The following is a 14,581-nucleotide window of genomic DNA, read 5'->3' as shown; positions in this document are numbered from 1 at the left end:
CAAAGTGTTCTGGTGTTCATTTATAATCACATTAAAATGTGAATGCTATAGTTTGATAATTGACAAATGTGAGTTATAAACTAGATTTGGGGTTTTTTTAAATATAAACTTTGTGTACAGTAGATCAAAATCTGGCTGGAAAGATTGAGGCAGTATAAGGATGAATGCTGCAATAAGCAGTAAGAGGAAATAAAATTTTGGTATTGTATTGTGCTAAAACATTTCACAGTCGAGCAATTTGAACATAGTTTAAAAAAACAGATTAAAATATTACTCTTAAAAATAAAGCTCTTTGCCAAAATATTGCAGCTTCAGGGTCGGCAACTTTATTATTTCATGCTGCCACCTACTGCTCTGGAAATGGAATTGGAAAAAGTAATTGGAATTTTTTTTTATCAGTCTGATAAAAAAACTATTTACTACTAAGCCTATTTACTACTTTGTGGTGTTATCAATGTGTGGCATTATTTTTGAATGTCCAGTCCAATCTGCCATCCCTGACTCTTAAAAACCAACTCAAGCCACAGCTTCTGTAATTTTGTGGTACACTAAAGACAAGAAAGGAATAAACTGTGATTGTAACAAAGATTTTTATGCTAACGTGAAAGTAGTTTTTTTTAAGCCGGTTTAGGAGCTTAGGACTTTGGCCATACCTATTTACTCAAAATTGCACTTAATATACTAAGCGTTAAAACAAAACCCAGCCATATTTTATATTGCCTTTTCTGTGTATTCCAGCTGTAGACATGGACTGCTGGTAATGCTGACAAAAACAGCGTTGATTTCTAAGTGTTTTTAAAAAAAATATTATATACCTCCTGCATAAAGTAATTGGAGGGGGAAAAAAAGTTAAAATATACAATAATATTACCAGTAACTAGTACCAGACAATTAATACACAAAAGAAGTCAACAATATGCTATATTTTTGATTTGGCAGAGAACAGCATGTAGTGAGTAGAAAGCCAATATTGAAGACCTATTAAAATATTCCACAGTAATAATGGCAAAACAACCAGCTGAAATATTCCTCAGTATGTTGGTGGATATTACTTCAGGTTCTGCATTGCTTTCATGCTTTGTATCTTCTTTTCTTCCAGTGCCTTCAGAATTTTATCTAAACAGGAATGAAACATAATTTGTCATTAATGATATCAGTAACAATTTACAATAGTTTTAAGTAAATCCAATAATCTATTAAGCAAACTAATAATCCTTACAATGCCTTGGCTAGCAAATATCCGAAAACCAGAGTTTCTCAAAAAAGTAGGTATTAAAAATGGAAAGAGGTGTGTATTGCTATAATGAAGGAAGAAAATATATGCAAACTAATGCTAATGCTAACTGGAATTTCTTTGAGATCTTCTTTCGAATCTGATGGGCATTTTTCCTGTGTTCTTGTAACCTTTGCACTCCTGAGAGTTTCCTGACTGGCCGCCTGTGGCCTTGCAGGAAACCATGAGCATCAAATAAATCCTTCCCACTGGAATTCTCCATCATCACCTGCTGAACCATTTCATTCCCTGCATTTTCTTCCTGGCCAGCAGGTTGCAAAATTAAAACGCCAAGCTCACTTATGATTTAACTGGAGGGTTTTTGATTGGTGGTTTCTCTTGGTGTGGGTTGTTTGGGTTTTTCTTTTTGGGGGCGGGGGGCGGCCGTGTTCTGGTATTGGGATTTTTTTAATGCCTCCGACTATCTGCGGCCTTTATTTTATATCAAAGCTGATGTACAACCGCAGAGTCCCATTACTACTCGACACATTGCGGGAGTACGAGCTCCCTCTCGCTTGACTGGTGCCTGCGTGGTTTCTTTGCTGTCACTGAATGACTTTGGGGGTTTTGCGGCTACACCCGCGGTTTGTGGCTCCTCCAGCAGCGCCCGGGCTGGCTGACACGGGACAAAGCCTTTTATCCCCGCAGTGTGCCCGGGCTGGCTGACACGGGACAAAGCCTTTTATCCCCGCAGTGTGCCCGGGCTGGCTGACATGGGACAAAGCCTTTTATCCCCGCAGTGTGCCCGGGCTGGCTGACACGGGACAAAGCCTTTTATCCCCGCAGTGTGCCCGGGCTGGCTGACACGGGACAAAGCCTTTTATCCCCGCAGTATGCCCGGGCTGCCTGACACGGGACAAAGCCTTTTGTGCCCGCAGCGCTCCCGCACGCACCTGCAGCGTGCCCGGGCTGGCTCTACGGCGCTGCGGGGCGGACAAACCCCAAACCCGCCCCCCGCGCATCCCGCTCTAGGGCTCAGTGCCGGGGGGCGCCGCCGGGGCCAGCACCGGGGCCGGGCTGCGCGGGGCGGTGCCGGTGCCGGGTGCCCGCAGCTCCGCCCGCACCGCCCCGCGCAGCGCTGGGGCGGGACGGGCACGCACACTGCCTGGCGTCGAAGCCGTCGCCGATGAGCGCCGCCAGCTCCAGCTCCTTAAGGCGGATGCCCAGCTCGCACATCTCCTCCTGCAGCTGCAGCTGGGCCAGCCCCGGGGGCCGCCGCCCCAGCTCCCCGGCCCGCGGCGCTCCCGGCGGGCAGCACAGGCGCGGCGGCTCCGGCACCACGGCCGCGGGCAGCGCGGCGTAACGGGGCGGCCCGGCCGCGGCCGGCAGCGGCTGCCACGGCCAGCACAGCGCGGCCAGCGGCGCCCACGCCCCGCCGGCCGGCCGCGGCACGGGCTCGCTGCCGTGGAAGTGCGGGAAGTACAGCGGCGGCCACGACGGGCGCTGCACGGTCATGGCACAGCACGGGCAGCGCGGCCGCTGCCGGCCGTTGTCCCCGGGACCGCCCGCTGAGACCGGCGGTTGTCCCCGAGCCGGCCCGGGACAGCCCCGTGGTTGTCCCCGAGGCTCCCCCGGTCAGCCCCGCCGTTGTCCCCGCAGTTCTCCCCGAGCCGTCCCGGGACAGCTCCGCCGTTGTCCCCGCCGTTGTCCCCGGCCGCGCGGAAGCCGCCCGGGTTGGGCTCGTTACTCTCCTCTCCTGCCCCTTTCCTTTCCCTCTGTTGTAAATACGTATTATGGTATTGGCTATTCGCAAATATTAGGTGGGTGCTATATGCGTGGAGTTGAAATGGTTTTTAAGATATTTTCTTTGGGAGTAACAGTGGCTGATAAAGTATCTTTGTAGTAAGTGAGCTACCTGCTTGGTTGGATAACACCCAATAGACACCTGTTACTGATATACCAATTACCAGCGACCGTCTGCAGAAATTAAAGACTACAACCCAAATTACGACTGATAAGAAAAATAAATTAAAACCACACATACTCTAAAAAGACAAATGCAAGGTGTAGCCATGTAAAACAGTTATTGGAATATGGAAAATAGTTTATAGAAAAGTTTGAAAATGTATGATGGGTCTATGAATATGCGAGGGGCTGATGATTTTAAGGGCTGTCTCCAAAGCAGCCGGGGTGTTCTTGACTGAATGCCAAGCACCCAGCCATTATAACCTTTTGCTTTATTGTTTGTCTCTTACTGTCTTTTATTGAATCTTTTAAAATCCCAGGAAAGTGAACCTCGTTTTCCACACTCCCTTGTTCCAGAGCACATCCAGAGGAGACTAACAAGGCCGGGGAGGGGCTTGGATCACAAACCCTGTGAGGAAGGGCTGAGGGAGCTGGGGTTGTTTAACCTGGAGAAAAGGAGACTCAGGGGTGACCTTGTCACTCTCTACAGCTCCTGAAAGGTGGCTGTGCTCAGGTAATGGTTGGTCTCTTTCTCCAGGCAGCACTGACAGAACAAAGGTCACAGTCGGAAGATGCACCAAGGGAAATGTAGGTTGGGTATTAGGAAAAAGTTTTTCATGGAGAGTGATAGAGTACTGGAATTGTCTGCCCGGGGAGGTGGTGGAGTCACCATCCCTGGATGTGTTTAAAAAAGCCTGGATGGGGCACTCGGTGCCATGGTTTAGTTGAGGTGTCAGGGGATGGGTTGGACTCAATGATCTTGGAGGTCTCTTCCAACCCAGTCATTCTGTGATTCTGTGATTCCTTCTCTCCCCGACCTCTCCCCAGAATCTTCCCAGTTCTCCAGTGGAAGGGCAGGTGTTTCACCTGATGGTTTTATTTCTGGGTGCTTGAAAGGGTGCACTGACCTCTGGAAGGAGCGTTGGTTAAAAGAGGTGAGGAAGGTGCTGTCCTAAAAGTCAACTTTTAGATGTTGTCTTCAAGGCTGTGTGTGAAATAAGCCAGGTGCTGATGGTGGAAGGGCGTTGGTGATGAAATGAGGAAAATTCATCCTCAGGTGGCTGCTCACAGGTAGCTGATGCTCTGCATATCTGGTGTTCAGGATTGTGGGGTTGTGGGGGATTTGCTGGGTGGGGATAAATGTTCCCCTACTCCCTAGGATTTTCCATTTTGTTTGTTTTTGTTTGAGGATGAAACCTGTTATTAAATACTGCTTGGTGATTATTCAGCCTATTTCTTTCTTCTATTTACTTCTTTCCATTAAACATGACACCCCCCACTCCAGCCCTAGGCAGCAAGTGAGGGCATTGCTGTTTGCTTCTATGGAGCTCAGAGCAGGCTGAAAAGATCCTCTCAGGCTTCCAGCAGGAGGACTTTTGGGATGGATTTGAACTGATTTGAGGTATTCTGGAGAACCCTAGTAAGAGAGGTGCTGTACCAGTACTGTTGATAAAGTACTGATGATTGCAGGGGCTGTGGAGGTTGGTCAGGAGCAGTAAATTCACTTAAAATGAGCTGAAAATCCCACTGCACTACTAATGCAGCCTTGAGCAGACTTCAACAGTACACAGCCCCTAAGGGACTGCTGTATTCTCTGGAGTAAATTCCATTTTTCAAACCTTTCCTTGAATAAAACAAAACTATTTTCTAGAAGCAGAATTTCTGTGTACTTTTAAGTGGAGTGCTCTGAGCTGTGAGCCAGTGCTGATGTGAATGTTTTGAAACTTGTCACATCTACAGATGCTAGCTGTCACCAGAGTGACAGTCAGTGCCCTGGAAAGGAGTGGGGACAGAAAAATAGTGGCAGAAGTCACTCAGTATTTTATTTTAATGTGCAGTATTGAGGGAGTGTGCTCTGAGTTAGAGTTACTGCATGTTGTGTTACATGCTGTGTGCTTACCTAATTAAAATTCCAGTTCCAGTGTAATCCCAGCACGGGCTGCAGATTCTGTGAACGGAGCACAGATATTGGGAATAAACACTGATCAGATGAGAAGTCTGATAGCAAGGTTCTCTCTGGGCACCCTGTTCCAGTGCTTGGTCACCTGCACAGTAAATAAATTTTCCCTCACGTTCAGGGGCAGGATCACCCCCCTGACCTGCTGGCCGTGTTTGGGGGTAGAGGGAGGGAAAATCACAGGACACCATTGGCCTTCTTTGCTTCCAGGACACACTGCTGCCTCATGGGCAGTTTTTTGTGCACCAAGACCCCCAGGGCTTTCTCCTTAGAGCTGCTTTCCAGCAGGTTGGCCCCAGCCTGTGCTGGTGCACGGTGCTGTTCCTCCCCAGGTGCACCTTTGGGCCTTTGCTGAATTTCAGACAGTTCTTTTCTGCACATCAAGACTGCCATGCTATGAGATGTGAGAAAAACTCTTTCAGCAATGATAGATGTGCCTTATTTATAGTGGTACACACAGGTCACACACCTCCCTTCACCTCTGGCATTGAAAATTTGTTACCAAAACTGGGAGCATTTAATCCTGGGCTCTGCATACAGGCAGGCTGGCCATAAACGATACAAAGAGCAGAGTTTGGGGACAAAAGATGCCTGTGTGTGTTTTTTTGTCCTGTAGCTACACAGATGTGATCCGGCAGAGGGAGGCAAACACACACTTGTTGATGTGTCACAGTTTGTCACACAGTTTGTTTAGCACAGTTCATCGCTGTGTGTTTAAGTGCTGTTATTTGAAATGCTTATGAAAGTGTTTGTCCTGGAGAAGGAAATATTCTGCTTATCTAGCCAGCAAAGTCTGTAGTGACATTATTCCCTGCACTACTTCTCTAAATACAGACATAACAGCTCTTTGAAAGGCTTTGTAAAGGATGGTGAATTGAAATGACGAAGTCTGAGGGCAGCTAAAATATTCTCATATTATGGCAGTAGTAGTTAGACTGCAGTGTTAATGACAATAATTATTGATACTCAGAAATATTGAGTGTGTCTGTGTGTGTGTGAATTCATGTTTTCACACAGGTATCTGTAAAAGCCACAAAAGCTCTTCCCCTTTTATGGTAAATTTTAATGTCAGTTAAAAACTCCCAGATTTTCACCCCTGACGTATCATGAAAAATTATAGCAAAAAGTTGGATTTAACACCTAATGTGTTTAAAATGTATACTAATAAATCACATTATTGCACCCAGTTGTGTTGGTGTTCAAGCATTAATATTCTGCCACCTCTTCTTTTTAATTTAGCTTTTTTTTTTAGCTGAGTTGTCTTTTCCCCTGCCTTTTATAGTCGATTTCATTGTATGGGAGTTCCTGGTTGGTCCAATAATGTATTTTATATCAACTTCCCACTTTCAGCTCCCAAATTCCCAGTCTTTTTTGCCTGTCACTCAGATTCTCCAGCAAAAATTGCTGTATTTTCTCCTTTCCAGGGTCTAAGAATCTCTCTGGGAGCCGCTGTGCTCCCAAAGCTGTGTTTGCACAGCTCACTGTGACCCTCCTGCTCCCCTTGTTCCTTTCTGCTCCTTGTGCTTCTTGTCTCTCAGTTTGTGACATTTCTGGTGCTGCTTTTTAATGAGGAGCAGAAGAGCCCCACTCTGTGTGGAAATGATTGTCCTGCCTCTAATTTGTCTCTTGTTTCTGTTTGAAAAGGTGTTGGTGCTGTTCCACCCAATCCTGATTTAGACATGTGAGCTCTACCACAGTGTGTGACAGAAATGGTATTAATTTTATTAATTATTATTATATTTATTATATTATTATAATATTATTATAATATTTAATTAATTATTCATTACAAATAGAAATTTCATTTGCTGTTAATAACATGCAATTGTTTTTCCCGAGTTCGCCCTGGTTTCAGTTTATATGTAGGATAAATATATATATAGTTATATAGTTTATAACAGATTTCTCAGTGGCATTGGTTCCAGAAGGATGCCACTCCCTTCCCTGATGTGTGTCTGGCCTGCCACATGTGTCACATCCCAGTAATTCAAACTAAACATGAAGTGGGCTATTTGTAGCAAACTTAGCAAACTTTGCCAGCAAACTTAAAATTAACGGAAAGCAACTAATTAAAAAATATACACCTTGAAAGAAGTGCTAATTAAAACGTTTTTTAAGAGGTGAATTTTCAATTGAAATACAAAATTAACTGGAGACTTAGTGCCTGAAATAGAAATTTGGACTGATTAACAGAAATGCAAAAAAAAGCTCTAGCTCTGTAAGAAATGAATTTTTATTTTCTCTTTAGGTGAGTCTGTGCCATGTTTAGCATCTGAAGAAGTTGTGCAGTTTTGGCTAGAAGAGATAAATCAAACTCTTTTTCAGTAGTGTTGTTTTAGTCTCACAGTGTTTATGGTTGTGTTCAGTCACAAAAATTGGAGATTTTGGCAGAGGAGCCATGGCTGCCTCTCTCTGAGGATTTCTGTGCCACTGAGTTCAAAATTCCTGCCTTATTTGAAGAGCACAACAGCAGGTAAGAAACGAAGTTTTTGGGTAGACAGGAGCCCCTTAAAGTCACTCAAGTCTGGTAACTGGGGAACCTTTGTATGTTTTTGAGGTTTTTATCCTCTTTGCCATTCTGTCCTGCTCTATGCAGTGTTGGGAATGGGAATCTGGTGGTTTCTGGAGGGGTTTAGATGTTACATTTTTACCAGACAAAGTGGAGCAGGGTGCATAAATGGAATAAATGCAGCATTAAAAACTGACCTACCTGCAGGGTCTCTGAAAATTTCTCTTGAAATTCCTTGGGTTTATGCATTTTGTCTTCTGCAGGAATATGTGTAGGGTGATGGGAGAAGAAATGAGATTATTTTGCTAGAGCAGAGTAAAGTCTGCATGTTAATTGAGCAGGTAAATACTTTGATTAGCTGTGTTTGCACCTGAGTTAACAAGGGGTGTTTTTTCTTTAAACATGAAACTCTGTCAAACCCTGATGGTTCTCTCCAAATATATCTCCAGGATGGCCTCATTTCTGAAATGTAATTTTTCATAGGCTGTCTCTTTTCGGGAGACTACATTGTTTTAGTTGTGTACTTGGCAATTTAAAGGAAATAATGAGACCTTCTGTGAAATGAGAGAGCTGAATTCCACTGAGCTTTACACAGGAGATCTGGGTTCAGTGCTACTGAAATGAGTCATCACAGCAGGTGAGGTTGCTCAGAAAAGGCACAGTTCACCACATAAAAAATTAAAGAGATCCCAATCCCAGCTTTGAAATAATGGAACTCATGAATAGTCCTGAAGGCAGACTCACATCTTGCTCCTGGCTGCTATTGTGCCACACTCCCAAAACCTGGAATTCCTATTGTAGAACCATTTAATCTTGGCTCCATAAGCACTACTAGCATTGACAATAATAAAGTTTACTTAGCACTGTTCAAATGGGCTGGATATTTTGCTTTTTCCTGTTTTCAATTGAGAGGTGTTGGGAGAGAATCTACATGTCAGACAAATGTTTTTCTTTGTGTGTTGGGAATTGACACTGCCATGGATCTGTGCATTTTCAGATGATGGTGTGATCCATAGGTCTCAAAATTTATTTGGGAGGCTTTATGCAACTAAAATTTATATGGATTTCACTGTGCATATGCACATGCTCATACCTTAATTCAAATAGGCATTAGCAAAAAAGTCTTTTCATGGGTCTGTAAGATTTTTTCTTTAATAGTTTACACTACAATTAGAGACTAAGCATTGTGCTAAAAGCTTACCACATCTTTAAGGGTCGTAATGTAATGTTTTTTCAGAGCTGTATAAGTATCACTGGCATGTAAAGAGAGTTTTTCCCCACACTTTGCAGTAGTTTCTGTGAAAGGTAGTTTATCCTGGTTATCCTCAGGATTACAAGTGCTGCAGTTTGGAGATGTAGATGGTTTCTAATTACAGGATCAGAGGAGTGTGAGTGGTCTCTGGTTCACTGGTGAATCCAGAGCTGCAGCCTGTCCTGTCAAGGAATGTGAAATCCTATCAGCAATCTTTGCTACTTACACTAACTGAGAATCACCGAGACTGCCTCGTGCCAAACACAAAAGCACGCTGATTGCAGTTGAGACTGTATTATAATGGTACAAGAGGTTTCATTAAGGGTCATTTTCATCAGCCAGCCTAGCAGATTCAGAGCAGAAATGCCATTCCAGTATTTGAGAGCAATATGCCTGTGCTCACTCTTACTGGTGCCATGCATTGACAAAGAGAAATTATGAGAATTATGAGAAAAATGGCATTTTCTTTCTATTAAGGCTGCTTTATTGAAGTGTCCAAACAAGATGTGTGGTTCATAAACAGAAATAGCAACTGGTGTCTGTAGACTGATTGTTTAGCTTTCCTCTGTTATTAGTATTTTCCCTGAAGCATTAGTATTTCTAGAGCTTTTTACCGTTTAGGCTGATGTGTTACTGTAAATTTTCTGCTGCCTTTTGTAAAATTACTTTCCTGTCCCTGCAATTGACTCATTTGGACAACAATTCAATGGCCTGATCCAAAGAAAGATGAGCTTTCAATTAAACCTGAGCCACCTCTGCTGTTTTCTTACTTTCAGTACTAAATTAGAGCAAAAATGTGAACAGGTCATCTCATTTAGGCACATTTGGGGGTGGAGAGAGGGAAAATACAGTGAATATTGTTACACACTCACATAAATATTGAAGGAGGGGAGGCAATTGTCCCTAGAGGGAGAAATAGGAGCAGGGAGGACACAGGAGGACCCTGTGTCCTGTCAGGAGCATAAGGGACCCCCCCAGAGTGCTGCTTTCTAAAAATCAGGTATTGTGGGCAGTCTGGTGTATTCCAAAAGAAAATGGAAAGTCTGGTCACAAGAGTTTTCCTAAGACCTCAGGCTGAGTCCTGGAGAGGGAACAGCAGCTGTGCTTGTGGATGCCCTCTCCCACCTTGCAGGGGATGGTGGAAGAATGGGCTGCTCCCTGAGCAGGGCTGAAAGGCAGTGCTGGCTGATAGGGAAAAGAAGGCTGGACAATTTAAAAAGTGGGTGGAAGCAAATGTGAGGCAGCTGCATCAGCTGCCTTGCTGTGACCAAGGGTTATTTTGTGCCTCACTGTTTGTTTGAAATGTCCTGCTGAACACCTATGGCACATTTTCCTCCTTGGCTCCTGATAAAGTTCAAAATATGAATATTAAGCCACAGGCCAAACCAAACCAAGCTAACAAGGCTGTGGCTAAGGGTCACTTCAAGGCACTGCCTAAGAAGAGTTTTTCCTTTACAGTTCACATGAAAGTTGGCTAAAAATAACCTTTGTCCCACTTGTAGGGAAATAGCTCCAGCACTGAAGGCTGGCTGGATTGTCATCCCCTGGAGCTGTGCCAATGATCACACCTCCTTTGGTGCCATTGCTCTGGGTGATGTTAGTTAAGGTATCATCAAAGCTGGATCGTTTACAATTAATTGCTGTGTACTAATTGGTTAATGGGCGGCATCCTCTCGTTCATTTGCTAAAATAACAGGACTCGTGTTTATCAAATAACTTGCACTCAGAGCACATATTCCAGCTGTGAACCAGATGTGTGATCCTTTCAGTAAATAAACACCTCTTGTTTAAGCTGCAGCCATCCCACTGTCCACATTTGTGGAGTAAAGCAGCAAACCACATCCAACAAAACCAGAGGAAATGCATCCAGATGGAGCAGGATGCACCTGGGACAGGGTGTCCTGGAAGCAAATGTGTGGGTTCAGCAGATTGGGTAATTTCTAATGAGCCCTGGAAGGTTCGTTTTCACGGCTGGCTGTATATCCACACAGGTAAATGTGTAGTGTTTTGATGGTGGTGGTTCTTTGTTGTTATTGCCAGCAGATGTCTCTCTTGATTATTGCACAGCACCGAACTGAAATGTGATTTACTGCTCTTCATGGGCAGCAGGGAAGTGCCTCATTCCTGCCCTCCCCCAGAGAACTGCAATCCTGCAGGAATGTATCCAGGTAAGGTACCCAAGGGTGGATGTGCACAAATGTCACCCACACCTGTGTCAGTGCCACGAAAAATAATAATGGGATGATGTGCTCCAGGATGGGCAATTTGAGAAATACCTCTTTTGATTTGTCTGCTGAAGATTATTACAGAAAAAAAGTGAGGGCTCAGACAAAGCTTGAATAACCTAGTTGAAAGAAAAATCTCTTACCTAAAGCTGAGAGAAAACATCTGTGGTATAATAATGAAATTACTCAAGTGCCATTATCTAAATATATATAAAAATGTATATAAATATAATAAATTATCTAAATTATTTTCCCAATTCCTTTTCTGAGCTGAAATAACAAAGTAATCTAAGTAGGGGTGGCAAATGGATATTATAACCTTTTACATTTCTGACCTTTGCTAATACTGAAATAAGGTTTTGAATGAGAAAATGAAATTTGAGGAGAAGTTTGAGCAAAGTGGCATTTGGCTGAGGCTGGTGTACAGCATGGGAAAGCCTTTCAGGGGGTGACTGCTGAGGTGCTGAGAAGATGAAGGCAAGGCTAAAGTTGTCTTTTATCAGTGGAGGGACAGGTCAAAGATGTAATGTGTTTGAAATTCCAGCTGCCCTGATGAGAGGCAGAAATTCGGAGGTGCTGAAAAGGATGTCAGAGGGAAAAGGAGAAAGGGAGAGAAATCACAGTGGAGGTTCCGAATAGAGGTTGGCAAGTAAATGTGGAAAGTAATTAATTGGTATATGTTGCAGAAGAAGTGGTCTGAAAATAAAGATTAAACCAGACAAGCATTCACTAGGGACTTTCCCCTTGTTAGCAGAGCCTGGTGCTTCAGCCTGCTGCTGAGATAAATGCTCACAGGAAGGATAAGGAATTTTGGAGATAGGAGGGATTATTGAGTGGGGAAAACAGGGCAATGGAAAGGGTCCAATTTTACCATTGCGATTGAAAATGGGGGTGGTGTGTCCAAGCAAGCGTGGGCAGCATTAGCAGGCTCTTAAAAATACATTTTACTGAAATGCAAATGCATTTTACACCCAGCTCCCTCAATAATGGCCGAGGTGGGGTGTGGTGAGGGCAGAGATTTATTTTTGTAGAGCTGGAAAAAGGAATTCTCCCCAGTGGGTCCTCCTGAGGTGCACCATGAGTACAGTTCTGGAGTGGAGGATCTCATCTGCCACCTGACATCAATGTTTAGAGTAACAGAATTTTTTCTTTTCAGATATGCACTTCAGGAGAATCAGTTAGAAATGAAGCCTGATAGAATCCCTAAAGAAACCTGCTGTGTGTTTTTAAAGTGTTTTTTTAAATACAAACCCTTTAGGAAACTCTGACACATCTCCAAAAGGACAGACACTTCAGAAAAGCTCTGCGAGAAATAAATTCTTTTATTGTGTTTTGTATTACTTTCCAAGTTCTTTTGGTTTCCTTTATGAAAAGCTATTTCTCTTTCATTGTGAGAGTGTTTCTGAGGGAAATGTGTGTCTGATATCAACAGATTCCACATAGGGTTGTTTCAGGGATATTTGTAGTTTCTGAAGGTACAATTTCCATTATAGGGAAAATGAAAGTTCTCCTTTTTTAATGAACCACACAGTATAAGAACAAAGAGGCCCTTGATAACTTTGCAACAAAGAAGAGGGAAGAGACTCTTATTTCCAAGCCTGTAAGCAGAGATTTTTTTGAGTGTAGAATCCCAGATATGCAAAAGGAAGAAGAATCCTGGATTTTTAGGGAAATTACATTTAAGATGAAGGCAATATGGGTGTCCATTTTCCTAGCTGCCTTTGAAAATGTCAGTTGTGGGTTTTTCCTTGCAAATCTAACCTTTGAGCTGCTGCATCCTGTTCTGTGCATACCTCAGGAAACAGTGGAACATCTCTCTCCAAACACAAAGGGATTTGTTGGAAGCTGTGTTCCTGCACAGCTGCTCAGATCTTATTGCACTTTGTGCATGACTGGATAGAGTGAACACTGCATGAAATGATGGGCTTTGGTGATAGGAAAGGATAAATAATTGCTGATAAAGAATTGGTTAAATTGCTGATGATGACATTAACATTGGTTTACTGAACTGCCATGCTTTGCTGGGAAGGGGGAAACTTTTTGCTTTCACCATGTTCTGTGGAAATCCAAGTAATTTGCTTTAAGTGGCAATCCACCCCTGGGATTAGGACAAGAGAATAAGGTCACTGCAGCCATAACATTCCTGTTTTGTCAACCTTGCCTGGATCTCACTTTGTTTCACCCTCTCTGAATAGCAGTGATATGGATTAGCACATGTTCATTGCTGCTGTGGATTTTGTGACACGGGGAGTGGTGTCTGGGCTCTGAAAAATGGAGAGTCAATTTATTTATGGCTGTTAACAGCGCTGCAGTTTGCAGAGACAGGGAAAATATTGCTCAAATAATGCTCAGAATCTCTGCTGCTTGCATTGATTGGCGAAATTAGAATTATTTCTGCTTTTCTCTAATGCTGCACAGCAGGTACCACACATAAATCTTCTGCTGCACCTTGTGATGCCTTCAGTGCTGAAAGGTTTGGTCTGCACTGGTCACTGCAGGCACCCTGCTCTGAGCAGGCAGGAGGACGAGGTGGCCTCTGGTGGCCTCATCCCACCTAAATAATCCCACAAAATATCATAAATAATCCCACAAAATATCATAAATAATCCCACTAGATATCATAAATAGTCCCACTAAATATAATCATAAATAATCCCACTAAATAGTTCTGTGAGCGTTTTCTATGACAACAAACAACTTTCTGTCCCATTTCTGGTGATGACAACGATACAAACAAGTTGTGCAGCATTGGTGGCCCTTTGCTGCTTTGCTTGTTAGTAAATTGGGCTTTGAAAATGATTTAGGTAGTCTAAATATTAGACTGCATTTAAAGTGAGTGGGAATATTTTTATTGGCAGCAAAAACATTTAGGTCAGACTTTCTAAACTTACTGTAAACATAGAAAAAATTAATTTTTATGTAATTGCATTTAAAAAGGTATCCTTTACTAAAATTACCTTTTTCTAGGGTGGAAAAACCCTGCTGGAAAATAGTATAAACCCCATATTTCATATGAAACATCTAATAAAATCAGCTTTAAAAGCTACTTAGATAGTTAAGTAATTGATGCTGATTGTTATTAAAAAACAGGATATTTTTCACCATCTGAGATTTTATGTTTTATATTTAATTGATGAAGTTAAAGTAAATATACATCTGGATATGGACACTTTTATTTATATTATTTTAAGACCCCAATCTATTTTTTGATTTCACTGCTGCACAAAACTATCAAGTTCAAATAAGCCTGATTTAGAAAGCCTTGTGGTATTATTTATACTGTGTCCTTGGTATTTCAGTAATGTTTTGTCAAATCTTTTATGTAGTGTCTAAAATTTACTTTTGAATTATTTGATTATACGGTTTCTGAATGGTACCAGAAGGATGATACAAAGCAAGACACAAGAAATGCTAAAGTAAGGATGCCATTATTCAAGGTTTCATTCACATTAAGATGTAT

At 42.8% G+C, this 14,581-nt stretch overlaps 1 protein-coding gene across 1 annotated transcript; it reads right to left on the bottom strand.

Annotated features, from left to right (window-relative positions):
* Positions 1 to 850: 850 nt before the first annotated feature.
* On the bottom strand, positions 851 to 2,728 carry C18H11orf91 (chromosome 18 C11orf91 homolog). Its single transcript, XM_014884569.2, has 2 exons — positions 2,374 to 2,728; positions 851 to 1,116 (listed from the first exon to the last, which is right to left on the bottom strand). The coding sequence occupies exons 1-2, from the start codon at positions 2,726 to 2,728 to the stop codon at positions 1,049 to 1,051; spliced, it is 423 nt and encodes a 140-aa protein (XP_014740055.1). The 3' UTR covers positions 851 to 1,048.
* Positions 2,729 to 14,581: the final 11,853 nt, after the last annotated feature.

This window comes from Sturnus vulgaris, chromosome 18 (assembly GCF_052056855.1).
Source record: "Sturnus vulgaris isolate bStuVul1 chromosome 18, bStuVul1.hap1, whole genome shotgun sequence".
NCBI lineage: Eukaryota > Metazoa > Chordata > Aves > Passeriformes > Sturnidae > Sturnus > Sturnus vulgaris.
Note: the sequence above shows the minus strand (reverse complement) of the source record. Positions and strands in the feature narration are given on the sequence as shown.